Below are 18,579 nucleotides of genomic sequence, written 5' to 3'. Positions count from 1 at the left end.
AATGATCATTAAATCGACATGGGCGTAATCTGTAACAAACTTCAAAATGAAAGCTGATGTCATTCACCAGACTTTATGATAATATAGATAGGCTCCACAGGCTGAATACATTATATTGAATAGAACTGATACTTAATTGTACACTGCTTTGGCTTTATGGTGAGTGAATTGCATATTGAATAGAACTCAAGTTCTGTACCATGTCTGCTTACACTTATTCCTCGCAGACAGCTTTGTTTGTGTTGTAGTAATCAATTTTTATTGCCAATCTTCTTATTTGTAAATGTAGTGGTAAATGCACACTTGAAATCAAGGTAAAAGTAGCTGTTATGTGTTGTAATTTCTTGCAAAATAGCGGTAACATATTCGTCCCCTTCGGATTAATGAGTTTGGTCAAAGCATATTGGTTATACCCCTGAAATACTGCTGAAAATAAATATCTCAGAAAACTTTAGATCTTTTTTTCAAAAGAATAAATAAGATAAGCTGAGGATAGCTTATCTGACTTTCTGGGCCCAACATTTTTTTTCAGAACTTAGATTAATGTTTACTGTTATACTGTCGAATGTCAAGATTTTGCCCTTGTACAATGTTACATGCCCATTCAGTAAATAATATAATTGTCTAATGTTTATCAATGGTTTTCCTACAGAATAGATGCATGTAATCTTTATTCAAAGGATGGGTCTATGAGGGCATATGTTTTTAAAGAACTTCTTGTCTGTATTACTTTTCAGTAAATAAAAAAATCACAATACTATCCTCGTCAGTTTTGATGTAACCAGTTTATATACCAACATGTCCCGTGGGGATCCGGGTTAGAATATGTCCTCAGTACGCCCTTGCTTGTCATAAGAGGCGACTAAATGGTGCGGTCCTTCGGATAAGACCGTAAAAACCGAGGTCCCGTGTCACAGCAGGTGTGGCACGATAAAGATCCCTCCCTCCCTGCTCAATGGCCATAAGCGTCGAGCATAGACCTAAATTTTGCAGCCCTTCACCGGCAGTGGTGACGTCTCCATATGAGTGAAATATTCTCGAGAGGGACGTTAAACAATATTCAATCAATCTCACATGCGTTAGGACTTGAAGCCGTCAACTAATGGATTGATAAACATCCGAATATATTAAATGCACGATGTTTGAAGAATTTATACGGGAAGGACTTAAATTAATTCTTGAAAACAACCACCTCCATTTTGCCAATGAATTCTTTCTACAGATCAAAGAAACGGCTATGGGAACAAAAGTTGCACCTACATGTACAAATGCAACTTTAGTAATGGGATATTTAGAAGATCGCCTCATGTAACCCCTCAGGGCTATGATATGAATAAATTGGAATCTGCGCTACCTGATGATGCTTGCATATTGATACGATTAATCATGACCCGGTTGGCTCTGAGAAGACGATTTCCCCATATATTACCATCAACTATTGAAGCTGCATTGTATTCTCAGGGGCCATGGTTTGAACAAACTTGAATTTGTACTAACTGTGGATGATTACATATCAATACGACTAATCTTGGCGCTGTTGCTCCAAAGATGAGGATTTTTAAAGATTTTTCCTAACATATTCAATTGTACATGGAAAACTTTGTTCCACAGTCGTGAACCCACCATACACCCGGGGCTATCATTTCTATACTATATGAGGGTAATGTAAAACGCGACTTCTGCATGTTTGCTGAAAGCGCTACCTTGTACTATTCTATGTCTCATCAAATCAAACAGGTTTTTGCTTTTAGTATATAAGGATTTATTTGAATTCATCCTTGTTTTGGATGATGCCGAACACCTTAGGTACGACGTAATCCCAGACGAACATTAAAACGACTCCATTTACATGATCAGATTGGATGAAGCAATGTTTTAAACCTTGTTTTCATTGTCTAAAACAAACAAAATAAATTTTCACGAATCATTAATACTAAACGTTTATGATTAAAGATATGTTTCTATTGTTTTTGATATACATATGATAACATATTAATCCCGCACAACCGCAACTTGCATACCATATAACCGACCGTTACCCGGCGGCCGAGAATAAAACTCATTCTTGCACATTGTATGTTAAAAGCAGAATTAACCTAAATATACCCTAGGGTGGATTAAACCATCGGTCTAGTATTTATCATAATCCTATCAAAGTTTTAGAACTCTAGTACTCAAAATGTTTTACTCGAACTTTTAAAGTTTGGTTGCGTTTATACAAAAATGTGCCAACTCATTTCTATAATAGTTTACAATGGATTTTCACAGGAAACTCATCAGTGAAAAATAAATACACAAACTATCTAATTCTATTGTTTATCTTTTTCATCCATATGTTGCTTTCATAAAAGGTGACGACAACGAATAGTAATCAATTCCATAACTCCTATACGCAATACAAAATAGAGAGTTGGGCAAACACGGACCCCTGGACGTACCAGAGGTGGGATCATGTGCCTAGGAGGAGTAAGCATCCCCTGTCGACCGGTCACACTCGCCGTGATTTGTTTCTAGATTTGTTAATTGGTCGACCAGGTATGGTTAATTAATTGATTGCATATTGTTTAACGTCCCTCTCATATGGAGACGTTACCATTGCCGGTGAAGGGCCGCAAAATTTATAGGCATATTCTCGGCGCTTACGGCCATTGATCAGGGAAGGATCTTTATCGTGCCACACCTGCTGTGACACCGGACATCGGTGTTTACGGTCTCATCCGAAGGACCGCTCCATTTAATCACCTCTTACGACAAGCAAGGGGTACCGAGGACCTATTCTAACCCAGATCCACATGGAGCTGCTCTATTAACCGTTTTCAATGTTATCAAATCAAATAATGAAAAAGTGAAGATTACGAAAATTGATCAATCTCATACCGGTAATTACTATAAAGTATAAGAAATTAAGAGTAGAGCAAACATTTACCCCTAGAGACACCAGGGGTAGGATTCAGAGCCCAGGAGGAGGAAACATCCCATGTTAATTGGTAAAAATGCTATAAAATGATTATTGACATGTTTGATGATGATGTATTATCTACCTAAATAGTGAAATATTTACATCGCTCTACAAGTTCGGTTATCATTGCACTTCTCAATAGACAAACAACTATGTAACCTTCACTCAAATGAGACATCAGTTATTTTAGCGTTTTTAGTTACCGAATGAATAATTCTGGTGCACTAAGATTATGTAAGATGTCGTCATTTAAACTTCCTGTCATATTCAATATGATATTAGAACGTGTTCTCATAAGTTCTGTCAAGCAACATTCATAAAGTTAGAAATCAAAATCCTGGATCTTTGACCTTAGATACTGAGCCCCCGCATCATGGTATTTTTGGCAAGATAAAGTACCACAAATTTTGGCCTATGCATGGCGTAGCAGTTAAGCCTTTCCCGTGAGCTGGTGATGTCTCTATGTGCGTGAAAAATTTGTGAATAGGATATGAAAAATCTCACAAAACAAAATATAAAGATTAATTTATTTATTTGGTGGTTATGGAAACAGATACATGTATGAAGCATCTAAGTGGTAATGCCGAAAACGGTCAGACTTCGACCTTTGAAATTACAAAACATCTTAATTTTATGCACATGTTGCAATTAACAAAACTTCTTTACATAAAACTGTATCATGAAAAAAGTGAAGACAACGAAAAAGGATCTCATAATTCCTAAAAGATACACAATTACGATTAGGGCAAACAAACACCGACCCCTGGACTCACCAGAAGTGGGATCAGGTGCATAGGAGGAGTAAGCATCCCCTGTGGACCGATCATATCCGCTGTGAGCCCTATATCTTGATCAATTAAACGGTGTAACTCGATCGCAGTCGAAATTAGTATGTGAAGAACGTCATAAAAATCAGTATAACAGACGTATAACATACGACCCACAGACAGGCTGTGTTTGTTGATACAGACAGGTTGTGTTTGTTGATACAGACAGGCTGTATTTGTTGATACAGACAGGCTGTGTTTGTTGATACAGACAGGCTGTGTTTGTTGATACACACAGGCTGTGTTTATTGATACAGACAGGCTGTGTTTGTTGATACAGACAGGCTGTGTTTGTTGATACAGACAGGCTGTGTTTGTTGATACACACAGGCTGTGTTTATTGACACAGACAGGCTGTGTTTGTTGATACAGACAGGCTGTGTTTATTGATACAGACAGGCTGTGTTTGTTGATACAGACAGGCTGTGTTTGTTGATTAGATAATTTCAACGATAATAGATTCTGCGAAATATTGACTTCGAACAGGACTGTTGAACCCCTTGTAATATCATCTTATATATCAGTAACCCGCCTCGGTTAAAAATTGCTCATACGCAGGCCATGCTCATGCATATAGAATCAGTTGAGAGACATAAACATCACTTGCGGATGTTAATGGAATATTGTTACACATATTTGTGGGAATTAGAGGGTAGCGAAGCTGAAGTCATCCCTTCTGTCATAAAGTTGAGTTGTTACATGTAGTTTGCCCTTAATATATGTTCAATAAAATATTCAAATATGAATCAGATATGGGTGACTATGTGATTTCTTTTATTTCGAGACATTGGGATATATCTATTCTAATTGGAATGAAAGTGAGTATTGGGTTGTTTGTGTGTGTGTGTGTGTGTGTGTGTGTGTGTGTGTGTGTGTGTGTGTGTGTGCATATATGTTCTAAAAGTAATTTGTAACTTTCAGCTTTGAATGGAAGGATATACAAGTATTTTAATATCAATAAGCTTGTTAAGCGAAAGAATGTGTAACTTTGAGTACTGAAAAAGAATAGTTTCGCTCACTTTTGAAAGTCTGTATAATGCAATAATTCTGTTTATATATATATATATATATATATATATATATATATATATATATATATATATATATAAATATATATTACAAGCATAAAATATTTGTATTATACTGTGCAAATATTGCAATTTATCAACAGTTCTTGGACATTTTAACTGCAGTATTCGTATGCACACAACGAGATTTAATTAATCCTGTTGAATTTTAATTTTGCTGCTTCGTTGTGACCATATCAAAATCCTACAATATTATCACCTAGCATAAAATAGTCCCTTAACGCCATACCATCTGTGTTGAATACATCTATCTTTTTTGTCAAGGTTTTCGAAAGTTAATTTATCAATATGAAATGAGAACTAGATACTTTTTGGCAAACTCTGTAATGATTTAAATATAGAATATTTTTACATAATTACAAGTTGCTATTTTTACTGACCATGTGTTTAATAATACGACCGATTAATTGTTGCACTTTCTCCGATTTTAAATCTGTAAATAAGAATTACCATTCACATACTTTTTAATAGTATAAGTCTTCAGTTACCGTCATCTAATGTGAATCGATATGGGGTGGTGTTATTTAGGTCGTACGGATTAAAACAAAATCCTTTAGTATGTCTCATAAAAAGATTTATTTATAAAGATTTACTGATTTGCCCAACTATCTATTTTGTATTGCTTGTAGGAGTTATGAGATTGATCACAGTTCGTTATCTTCACCTTGCACTAATCATTTTGATGTTTGAGAGGGGTGCCTGCATTTAGTTGGCGAGACACGGTTTACTCAATTGCCATAGTAATGTTCATATTTTTAATCTTTCTCTTTCTTCATGAAATTTATTTTGCAATTTTAAACTTTTATTTCATTTAATATAATCGAGTCCATGAATAAAAAAAAAATATTTTAATGAGTAGCTCATCCTTGTCACTTTGCTAGCAAGAAATTTAATTCTGTATTACAAGCAATGCATCCTGTGATTGGTGTACGACAGGTGGAAAGGATTTGTTTTTACAAATTCGTTCCCACGAATTAAAATGTTCCCACAAAATTAATTTCGTTCCCGCGAAATAAAAGTTCTAAACATTATCGAGGATAATGAATTTAGCCTGGTTAGTCCTTCATATAATATACCAATGCCATATTGTTTTCTTTTTGATCCCGCGTGAAGTAAGACGCGTAATGCATACATTACACAAATAAAGCTAACCGAAAACCTCCCAGATTGAACTCCATGTGTAGTACACATCAAGTAAAATTTCCACCCATTCCTTTCATCTGGCCAAATACATCTCCACAATGTGCACAGAATTTTCGTGTTGTCCCCTCGTATGTCTTTAAACTATAATGCCTTTTCAATCCCTGTCCGTATTTTGGTGTTGCATTCATGTACATGTATGTCGTTCCTCGTTTTGAGTGATATGATGTGCTTATCAAGTGATGCATGGTGTCTACACTGTCTGATGTCCTTAAAATATCTATTTTTGTTTACATTAAAAGATATATATTTAGAGTAATGATGCTGAATTGATGTATCGCTAGAAGAGTAGGAGCGTGCATTCTTCCTGGGATAGCCGTCCATGCAGAGTCGCAGTAGGACGTTCGCACAATAAGGTACCACCGCACCAAGCCCTTGAGCGCCATCTGTTGGTCTAGATTTGCGACGATTCACCTAAAGCGCCCCGGCATGACTGAAAACACAAACAAGAACAGAATTTGAATCAAGAGAAAACTTATGAAACTCGGATGAATATATTACATCGAGTACCATGGCGTCGTCAAATTTTCTGCAATCATCAAATACAACATTAAGTGTCTAATGAAGTCATATAATAAACTTATCTTTCTCTTTCTTTCTCTCTAAATATATATAAAAAAGAAGTTCCTTACCATCTTTCTCTTTGTATTGTGTTGTTACAGATATCAGAAACATGCGAACAAATTACCAAGTCTTATAGTGGGATTATGATGATCTCGATAAACCAACAAAATTACAAAAGACTGAGCTACAATTAAAAGCAGTTCTTCTTAACATGTTAAATGGTATATTAGTACTATACATGTACACTGTATGAACTGGCCTGGCATAAATGTGCGCTGATTGGTCTATTCAAGTCTAGCTAATGACGACACCGGTTCAAAGTAGTTGTGAGGTATAAAGGATTGATTTTTGTTTATTCGAGATCAAAGATTGGAGATTGTGAAGTCTGTGGGGGAACCTTGTCGGATGAAACGGTATGATGAGGACTTATAACGGGGGATGTACTGTTTGACGTATCGTATCGTGATTTGTTTTATCCCATCCTTGATATTGTGTAATAGGAAAACATGGAACTATCGGTGCATTTGTGTTGTTTTTACCAAAACGGCAATAACGTATTTATCAATGTAAAATTTACAACCTACCTCCTTCTCAAATTATTCAATGGAAATATTTTTAAAATGAAAAACAATTTACATATTTCGACATTGTTTTTGTTTTTTTTTAAATTATAACATTGTATATAGTAACATGATTTTAACTCATATTTGTATCGTGTTCTAAGGAATGTGAAACACAAATTAAAAAAAAAAATATGCAATGTGCCGAAAACCTCAAAATAGAATTGATAATCGGGGGAAATTAAAACCGATTAGGGGGACAAGTGAAAGAGAGCGCTTTTTTTCATTTACATGAGTAGATCTAATGTTATAGGACTAGAATTCTAGCGATTGGATTGGAACACTGTGTAGTATTGTTACTCTGTGACGTTTGTGCATGAAAAGCCACGGATATTAAAAAGCCTGTTTCTAACATGTGAAAATACAAAAATAATTAGTGTCCTATCTAATATTGATATGTATATTAATATAGCAATGCTCAATATCTGAAGGAACGGACCCGGACTGAAAAGTGTACAGTGAATGTTAGAACGGATAAATAAATTGTGTGTGGATGTTTCTCATAGATAACACGCCCCCCCCCCCCCCCCCCCCCCCTCAAAATATATGTGAAAACGGATATAGCATGTGAATTTTTTCATTTATCATAGATACTTCCTCCAAGGAAAAAACAAAATGTGTGATAACGGATATACTGTAAATGTATTACATTTGGCTGTGTATTCTATTTAGCGCCTTTGGCGGAACGCATCTTCCGCTAAACCAAGTACATCGCTAAATGCCATCCGTAAATCTAGATGTTTAAAAGTAATTCAGGAATGCGCTAAATCAAATCTACGCTAACTTGTTGAAAAAACGATTTCCGCCAAATATCGTACTCGCCAAATATAATACGTTTACAGTATATATGTAAATAATTTCATCTGTCCTAGATCCCCCTCCCAAAAAATAAAAATTACGGTATACTTCGATTATTCTTCTGAATAACTGCAATTTATTTGAATCGTACAACGATACTGTGTTTAATCTTAACGATACTAAATCCAGATTTGGACTTCGGTATAGGATTTAAAAAAAACAAACAAAAAAAAAAACAAAAAAAAAACAACAACAACACGGAATCCGGATCACTTCAGGAAAATTGAGCGTATCCATCATATTTCATGACAAAGTTCAAGGATTAAAAAAAAAACCCAGAATGTTATCCATAAGAAGCAATTTAACGATAAGAAAACAAAAACCTGGCTTGGAAGTAAAGGTGTTATTGTCTTACATGTGGATTTAGTCCTAAATGTGAGAGGGGATATTCGCCCCCTTCCCCCTTCCCACAGGTCTCTCATGCAAAGTGCTAATTACTACACATGAAGAAAAGATGTCAGATTGCTTTGTTATAAACATGTGACCTTTCTCTTTTTGATAAAAGCCGAATCAACCATTGAGTGTTCCAACCTACCTCTCCAATATGATGGGATTACAGGGGACGAATAGCGTAAGTTACGTGTATTATAATAACAGATCTGTAACAATGTGATCAATAGCGTAAGTTACGTGTATTATAATAACAGATCTGTAACAATGTGATCAATAGCGTAAGTTACGTGTATTATAATAACAGATCTGTATCAATAAATGTTATCAATATCGGGCGTCATTCTTTTTCTAAATTTAAGTCTGTGTTTATTTCATATTCCTAACACCATTTTTTCAGACATTGTAGCTAAATGCAAAGACTAAATATTTCTTCATTTGTTTTCAAAATATTCTATTTAGAATCACCGATAATAATATAATATATCAAAGAAAGTTTTATAAATTGTATATTTCACGTTTTGATAGGTTTTCCACATGGTACGGTGTGCAGCAGTGTTGATAGTCTCACTCATAGTGACCGGTGAGTAACGGGTGATATTTCGTTCGCACATAAGATTTGTAGCTTTGTCAATTTTCTGGGAAGAATACTATTGTTTTCTGCATTGAAATAGGACTGTGAAATCAAAAAGAAAATCTTAGGTCATATTACTTGTTTTTGATTTACAGTGTGTTGCAATTGACCTTTTGCACGTAAAACTTACACACGATTTATTCATATAGAAAATCAGTAAAAACATATCCTTTACTATGGCCCTCAACTCGACATATAGATGTATGAACGTTTTAGCTATTATCAATAATCATTTTCATTCATTTATCGATTCCATTGATCAATGTGAGCTCGAAATCAAACAAAGACACCACTGAGTCCTCCACATCTGCTTCGTACTCAGATATTTTATGTTATCATGTTGAAGTTAATGGCAAACTAACAACTCAACTTTATGAGAAACGGGATGACTTCATCTTCTCCATCGTCAACTTCCCATATTTATGTAGCAATGTTCCATTATCACCTGCATATAGTGTTTATGTCTCTTAACTGATTCGATATACATGAGAGTGTTTTGCGTATGATCAGTTTTCACATTGAGGCAGGCTACTGACAAACAAGTTGATGTTATAGGGGTTTCAATAGTATCGTTTGAAGTCAGCATTTCGCAAATTCTATGGTCGCTGTAACGATCTAGTTTGCAAATATGTCATTGGGTCAAATGTTGTGTGACATTTTTTCCGTTTGTTACACAGTTGAGATGCTAGTTTGCCGTTAATATCTATGTTCAATGAAATGTCTAAGTAAGAAGCAGTTACAGAATACTCTGTGGTGTCTGTTATTCCGAGTTCACCTATTTGTTGATGAATGTAATTGATGAAATAATGTGCTGGCGGTGTAACAGTTAGAGCAAGCCAGCCTGACTACATTTATTTGATGATTAGCAGGTCTCGAACAATTTCCCAGGAAATTCCACCATGTAATTATCAAAACTACGGACTAACGTTAATTTTCTTACAACTGAATGTGTATGAAAATGGGGAAATGTATTTATCTTCTACCTTCTACCAAGTTCAGGGGTGGTGGGCTCGAACCTTCAATCCACGCCCTCCCCCTACAATATGCGCCTCCGACGTAGCCTCTAACAATGAAATACACGTATTAACCCCTTACCACAAGTTACCTCCCTTGTCCATCATCTTGCGGTAAAAAAAATCTTCTCCCCTACGTTAGCCTTTGTAAATTTCTTAACTATAGCCTGGACATTTCTTTTGTTTTCAGCAACTGCACTCAACTACAATAATGCCCCAGTGTGGAGCACCCGTAAACTTGTATATCTTAATATTCACAGTTGTAATTTTTTTTTACATTTGGTAAAGAATGAAAACTTGGTTATTCACTGACTGACCTTTGGCTGACCCCGAAAATGGGAATAATTCAAATTACTGGTTGATAGGAGTATTTAGATATTTGATATAAAAGACAACAGAAAAATCTATATGGTGATGAAAATTGTACAATAAAATAATAAACATCTTCACAAATTTCTATTTACGCATGTCATAGCATGGTGGCGATTCTCTTGAACATTTATGATAATCCCCAATGAATTATTTTCAAAGAGGAAATTAGCACAGTGTAATATTCAAGTGTGCTACAAATTTGACACGCCCAAATTTTGTTGCTGTTGTAAGGATACATTGAGATCAATTCACGAGCATACAATCAAATAAGTTGGTCACGAATAATTGAATTTCTCTGTTATAGTAACCAACATGGTTGAATTTCGCATTGTGCTTATGTGGTAAACTACATGTAACCCTATAAAAGTAAAGAGGGAGGAGCTGTTACCGAGTTTGGCATCACCGAACATACCAAGGAACGTGTCAAATTACAGTGTATAAGGTTTAGGTCATCCTTTTTAAAATGTCCACCCTGATACACTGTTATGAATAAAAAAAAACGGTTGTTCCGCCTTGTGACGTCGTTCACTTTTTTCTTGTTTAATTCAGAACACCGAGTTTCCGCAGTGACGTGTACCTCGGGATGGACCAAATATGGGGAGAACTGTTATCGCCTGTACACCACCAAACGTCCGTGGATGGACGCACTGAAAGCGTGTCAGACCGTGGGAAGCAGCCTGGTGGACGTCGGCTCGGATGGAGAGCAAAACTTCGTTCACCGTAAGGGAGTTCATTCATATTTTGTGGTCGTTTTATATCCGCGCTTTTTATGCCAGTCGTATTTTACTTGTTTTGACCTACAATTTTGCTACTTTGCATTTAATGCGAAAAGATGAAAGTTGCGGGGTGAAGAAGCGAACGTGTGATGTTGCGAGAAAGGGCGAAGGAACAAAGTGTGAAGACAATCGAGCGAAGCTGACCTCTGTCCTTTGTCTTCCCTCTACCATATTCTCAAACTTCCTGCATTTGCTCTTTTTTTCCTCCTGCGAGGAAGTTCCGATATACGCATGCTAAAAATTGATGAATTGACTACTAGGAAATTATATCTGGACCACACTAACACTGCAGTAAGATTATCACTACATCTGCAAAGCAATTGTAAGATGGAACAAAGTTTGCAGTAAGAAAATTTCTTTGTTTGAATAATTCAATGTATTTGCTATGTGCACATGATTAATGGTTAACGTGTAAATAGTAGCAACCTGGAATAGCGTCAATCTAAGTAAAATATCTAATGAAGAGGAGAAATTTATATCTGCAAATCCGTATAAGGATACAATAAAAGTATGTACAGTTATAGTAGCAAGATCATATACATGTAAGTAAGGACTGTTCCAGTAAAAACAAAGCCATCCATGTTGGATCCGTCATACAATTTTGATTGGTTTCATGCATACATACATTTGTTGTACCAAACTCTTCTGATAACAAAGGAGCAAAGTTGCGAAAACAAAGGGGCGAAAGCTGGAAGAAGTTTCACTGTTTTGCGTTTTCACTCTATCGCACCCGCAACTTTGCCCCTTTACGTCTTCGCCCATGAATCTCCTTAGATGAAACCCATTTATTTTGAAACTGGATGTAAAGTGTTTAGACCAAGCTTACAAAATGTGAAAACTCTTTGCATACCAATAGGATATCTTTGGAACTTAAGTACTATCAGGAATAATCTATTGAAGTACAAATCAAATTTGCAGTAACAAGGTGCTGTGGAGAAACTTTGCCTTAAGTATGAAAAAGTTAAGCAGTGAATGAATATGAAAGTATGAAAAGGTTCACCAGTGTATGCATGTAATATTTTCTGCTTTAGCCATGTTCAGTTGATGGTAACCGCGATTGGTGTATTTTGTATAATTTGAAATTTTGTTTTCCCCACAGAACTTGCAAGGAATAATGAATTCTGGATCAGTGGTTCTGACTCCTCTACAGAGAATCAGTGGCTCTGGTACGGCAGTATTCAGTCTTGGAGATACACTAAGTGGAACTCAGGTACACCCGATTTATTCCCAGCCAGCTTGTGATATAACAAACTTTCTTCAACCACAGTTTTGGAACTTCAGGTTTCTTTTTAAAAATTGAAAAACAGAAGCGTTTTTGATAAACATCAAATTACCACAAGATGATACTCTCGAATGGTTGTTGCTGTGAAACCATGTTTTATCGAGTGGAAATACGTAGTAGTAGTAGTAGTAATAGCAATAGCATTCGTAGTAGCAGTGGAGTTTTACGAAGAGGCTTACTTTTACAATCGACGGCTAACTTTTACAGTTTAAAAGGGCCAACTCCAAATATGAAATGCAAAATTCAAAGACTTTAGCGCATTCAGTTGTTTTATGTAATGGTTATTGCATTATCAAACTCTTTATAAAATGAGAGAGAGGGAGAGAACAGAGAGATAGAGAGAGGAGAGAGAGAACGATTTAACATTACAGACTGCAAGAACGGTATGTGTATACATGTATTTGTTACATAACACTTCTCGTCTGTTTCAACGCCCCAGCAGCCATCGATCGGCGCACGCTTTACCCGTGAAACAGCAAAAGTAACTTCACGAAAAACTGAATTATCCCTGTCTTGTTTCTAATGTGTAATTCTTATGTTAGTACCGCCCATGCGATATCAAGGTGGGAGGAGCTCGTTTTATCACATATGCGATAAAAAAAAAAACAACTGTTGATGATAACCAGATACAATACCTGAACAACAGAAGAAAATCACTGTAAATATGTGACAAATATTGTTTAACGTCCCACTCAATAATTTTTCACTCAGCTCAAAGAAACTCTCCGCATTTAGAAGTGAGAATTACGGGTCCTTCAGGTATGGCCTTAAAAACGGAGGTCCCGTGCAGCGGCATGCGTTGGCACGATACAGAACCCTCACTACTACTGCGCTGAGCGCTAAACATAGGCCGGGTCTACATTTGAGATACTTCACCTACAGATAGTGCCCTATCAATATGAGTAAAAAATCCAGGAAGGGACGTAAAAGCAACCGATCAATCATGTGGAGACGTCACTATTGCCGGTGAAGGGCTGCAAAATGTACGCATATGCTCGGCGCTTACGGCCTTTGAGCAGGGATGAATCTTTATCATGCCACAACTGTTGTGACACGGGACCTCGGGTTTTCCAGTCTTATCCGAAGGATCGACATATTTAGTCGCCTCATACAACAAGCAAGGGGTATTGCAGAGGACCTATTCTAATCCGGATATCCGCGGGGTACAACATTTCTAAAGAACAAGCACTTGTCAAATGTTTATATCGATAATGTATAGATTATACTAGTATACTAGGAGTAATCGATTTTAATGGGGGCCAATTTCCACAAACATTGTTGATTCTACTGTGTATATTGATATACATGTATACAATTACACATCACTTATTGGCTGTTTTTACATTTAAACCTAGATATTCAACACGAAAGAGAGGGAAACAAGGACGTTTTTTTTTCAAAATGAGAGGGAGAGGCTATGAAAAAATATATCTCGACAAGCCTACCCCTCGACTTTTTGATCTAGTATAGAGCTGCATTTCAAAAGTATGTTTGTGGATGTGTAGGGGATGCTTTTTTCCTTGGGGAGCCAGAATCATAAGATGTGAGGTATAGAGAAAATTTAAGCTTTCAGGCCTGATGACACATTATTTAGAAATGTCAGGATAACTTGAGGTCGTCTGCTTACATCTTTTTATGGCAATTTTCTGGGTCCCTTCATGCATTTCGCAACTCGTCATTCGCAGTTAATAAATTACATGTACATTTGAATATCGATAAAATTAGCTTAATGAAATATCAAAACGAGTAGTGCATTGTGAAAGTTTCGAACAAATGTAGAAAGAGTAAGAGTTGCTAAAGAGTTTAAAATACTCTTGTAATAAGCATAATTGTCGGTTTTGGTGTTTTTACTGAAGCAGTCTTTACATTCATTTTGGTCCAATTCTGTAGTTGGAGTTGATCCCTTAAAATTGTAAAAGTCAGCCGTCGATTGTAAAAGTAAGCCTCTTCGTAAAACTCCACTAGTAGTAGTAGTAGTAGTAGTGGTGGTGGTGGTAATAGTTCATGTGTAGTAGTAATAGTAGTGGTATTGTTAAAAGTAGTAGTAGTAGTAGTAGTAGTAGCAGCAGCAGAATGTATGCGACCTTTTAAGTAATCCTTTGTTGAAGGAGATTAATAAAACAATGCTTGTGTGCAGGCGAGCCAAATAATGCTGGAGGAGAAGACTGTGCCAGCTTGTTAACAAGCGGGAGATGGAACGACTATTCTTGCAGTCGCAGCATGGCCTACATCTGTGAACAAACTAGTAAGACGCCTTAATCAATTATAAAGATATACATGATTGAGAAACGTGTCATAGGTCATATAATATAAGATGTAAACATATTTTGGAAATCATGCAGGAATTCTTCATATAAGGGATAGGAGGGGGGAAAAAAATAGGAGAAAAAATGACAGAAATCAGTTTGCTGCTATATTCCTTTAATTAAATATTTTCATTAATGGTATTCTAATGATTCGTTATTTCGCTTACTTATAGCCATGTATTTTTTCCAATTTTACTAACAGCTGCGCTGTCTGCCTGCGATTCAACCTGGAGTTTCAGGAGCGGTAAATGTTATAAGCTGTTCACGTCAAAGGTCACGTGGTCCAATGCTTTGAAGACCTGTCAAGCCAACTCGGCTAACCTGGTGAATATCGAGGACTCCTCAGAAAATGCATTCGTCCATGGTAAATTTATTTCAATAACAGTTTTTTTCATTGTATTTTTCCGAAATTTGAAGATCAACATAGCATTTTAGGGTATCACATAGGTGATTATTTTCACTATAATATAACAATAAAAATCATTCTAGAAAAATCGGTTCGTTGCATAGATTAGAAATGTCTCAGTTGGAAGTGCCCTATGTTACGTGTCTCGTTTTCCGCCGAAAAAGATACCACCTTACTCGGCAATATCTCTTTTTTCACCCGCAAACAAGACCACCCTCAAATCCACGTGTTTGTCATATATATATGTGAACATCCCGAGTGCACCTCAGGAAATATTCTCTACATCACTTTTATAAACAATGGATTATTTCTACAAACTACACAAAATGTCCTAATCTGACGGCGACAACACATATCAAGAGAAAACGATAAAGGAAAAGTGAAACTAAGTTAATTTTGATTGAACAATTATCGGTGCGATACCTATAATAGGATCCCCTCTACTCGTCCTGTCAATCTCCACAGATTATTTCTTTCGCTTTTACCGCTTACGTCGATGCCAATTTTATTTTATCAAACGTTGTAAAAAAAAAAAAAAAAAAAGTAAACCGTAAACCAAGAGAAAATTTCTCACAACCTTAACCCTAAAAAATAGCTAATGTTTTATAACTTGACCCCTTCTTTTGACAGGTTTGATGGGCAGAGAGAGTATATGGATGGGTGGATTTGACGGCCCCAAGGAGAATTCGTGGGCGTGGTCCGGTGGTGTCTTCTCGTGGAGATATACCAACTGGAATTCAGGTTATAAGCCCAAGCATCAACACCATGCATGTCCAGTATTGATAGTAACTCGTTAAGCACGCGTGCAATCTAGACTTGTTTCACAAATACTGATATATTCATTAACTGCCAATGAAGCAAGTTACCCTTATGAGTGTTTTCAAACAAGTGTTTTTACACATCGAAAGCATATGAAACCGATCTGGCATATGTATCTATTTCCGCACAGGTGAGCCCAATAACTCTGGGGACGAAGATTGTGCTATGATGTATGAAAGCAGTGGTAAATGGAATGACGGCAAATGCAGTGGAGCGTTACAGTTTATGTGCAAAAAGTACAGTAAGTAATGTATGAAACGAATGATCAGCTCAATAAAGCATTTGTACAGTAAGTACAGTTAGTAATGTATGAAACAAATGATCAGCTCAATAAAGCATTTTTATAAGCCGACGATTCAAAGAACGCAGTTGGAATTATATTAACACGTTGTTTTAGCGCCCCCCATTAATGGCGGATGGTCATCCTATGGATCATACGGGTCTTGTTCTAGAAGCTGTGGAGGAGGGACACGAACAAGGTCAAGGACATGTACAAACCCTTCCCCTCAGTGGGGAGGTGACCAGTGCCCTGGATCTTCCACCCAATCACAGTCCTGCAATACACACAGTTGTCCAGGTAAACCGTTTGTATATCATATATACATGTATGCTATGTAAATACATTGCATGTAAAATATCAAGTCAAATATTAATGGGCATAATTAAATGTATGATGTACATGTATATATCATATAATTATATGTTATTATATGTATCGAATTGTGCTGGGTCCCACACCAGTTCAAGGAGCTGTAACACTCATTCATGATTCAGTAAAATAACTCAAGGTTGGTAGTATTTTCAACATCATGAAATAAGCCGAAGATATCAATCTCACAAATCCCAAAATGAATACAAAATTGAGAGTTTGGAAGTTAAGCAATACAAACTAACTGACGGCAAATAAATTAAAAAATAAAAGAATAAATATTTAACATGTTTGTGATTGAATATATAGCTTAATCAAATCGGAGTGTATCTATAGCAATAAATCCGCTAAATCAGCAGAAAATGTCGATTCATGAACCATTGTCATCCTGTCAGTAATTCCTGCTCATTATCTCCGATTTGCATTGACCTCGGAGGTCACCAATTCGAAAAGAAAGAAAACACGAAAGAGAGGCACATAGCACGTGTCAGATTTGTTAACAATTTTAACATGCCAATTTTATAGAAAATTCACCATCAAAATTTCGTTTGAGAGGCACATTTGCTTAATTATTATTTCCTTACACTTATAAGTACTTCTTGTCATTCATGAAACGATGTAATATTTTAAAACAAACGGCACGTGTAGTTACTCACGTCAGTTTCCGTCTTTGTATATGACCTCTGTCTCAGCAACCCGATTATGTTCGGCAATCAACGTTCCCATGACCGTGTATCCGACACAATGGCGGTTTATATGAAATGCTCATTGTAGGTATGCTCTTAAATAATACCCCCTTGTTTATTTTGCAGAATTTGTCTTCAGATCTTGGAGATTATATTAGTTATACCGATAGGTGTTATTTGGTACATAATTGAATAGTTGAAAAAATACCGTTAGTAAATCTCTGGAAATATATCAAACACCTCAAAACATATCAATCTGAAAAAAACCTTTAAACGAGAAGTAGAATTTATGGTAGTTCCATCCTCGTGTGACTTATCAATATCAATGGTTGAAAGTGGAAGAACTTTATCAATTTCCACTCAATGTAGTTAAATTTGATTAATAACCAAAGAAACTGTGTATATTGCCACTTTTGTAAAGATGTCAGACATACACAAAAGGATATGTTGACATAAGAAAATCACACATTTTCGTCATACAGAATAATAAAATTAGATAAAAACTTGTTAAAATGACAAATTTTGAATGTCAACCCTGTACAAATAAATCTGCTAATTTATAAATATGCATGAATTAATTGTGGATATTTTGGAAATCGTTGTATGAAAGGTGAAGATAACGAACAGTGATCAGTCTCATAAGATATCATACTAGATGTATAATAGACATGCAGTAGACGAAATACCAGCATGGGAGTTATTGCCCTCGACAACATTTCTTTTATCATAAATGATTGATTATGATCAATGAAAAATATAATTTTTTTCAGTATCAATAGTTTACCAGATTTCTTATTTCATGCAGTGAATAAAATTCCTCTGAAAGATATTTCTATCATACACAAAGTTTAATTTAATAAACCTATGACATCACATGAGGATCGATCAACCTTAACTCGTATTGCAAGATCAGAATAGCTTATGGTATTCTCCCACTCTAAAGATATTTGTTGCAGTTCATGGTAAATGGGGTAGTTGGGGCGGTTATGGATCCTGTACAAGGTCTTGTGGAAGCGGCACAAAAACCAGAAGTCGTTCCTGTAACAACCCTGCCCCCGCCCACGGAGGGAACAATTGTGCCGGTTCATCAACAAGCAGTGCGTCTTGTAACACTCACCATTGTCCAGGTA

At 36.1% G+C, this 18,579-nt stretch overlaps 1 protein-coding gene across 1 annotated transcript in view; it reads left to right on the top strand.

Moving 5' to 3' along the window:
* Positions 1 to 18,579, top strand: part of LOC125660474 (sushi, nidogen and EGF-like domain-containing protein 1) — a 62,495-nt gene that overhangs the window by 32,537 nt on the left and 11,379 nt on the right. The window contains exon 15 of the mRNA XM_056149182.1: positions 16,512 to 16,682. Within this exon, the coding sequence (XP_056005157.1) occupies positions 16,512 to 16,682 (171 nt within the window). The remainder of the gene's footprint in view (positions 1 to 16,511; positions 16,683 to 18,579) is intronic.

Source organism: Ostrea edulis, chromosome 9 (assembly GCF_947568905.1).
Source record: "Ostrea edulis chromosome 9, xbOstEdul1.1, whole genome shotgun sequence".
Classification (NCBI taxonomy): Eukaryota; Metazoa; Mollusca; class Bivalvia; order Ostreida; family Ostreidae; genus Ostrea; species Ostrea edulis.
This window is presented reverse-complemented; position numbering and strand designations above follow the sequence as displayed.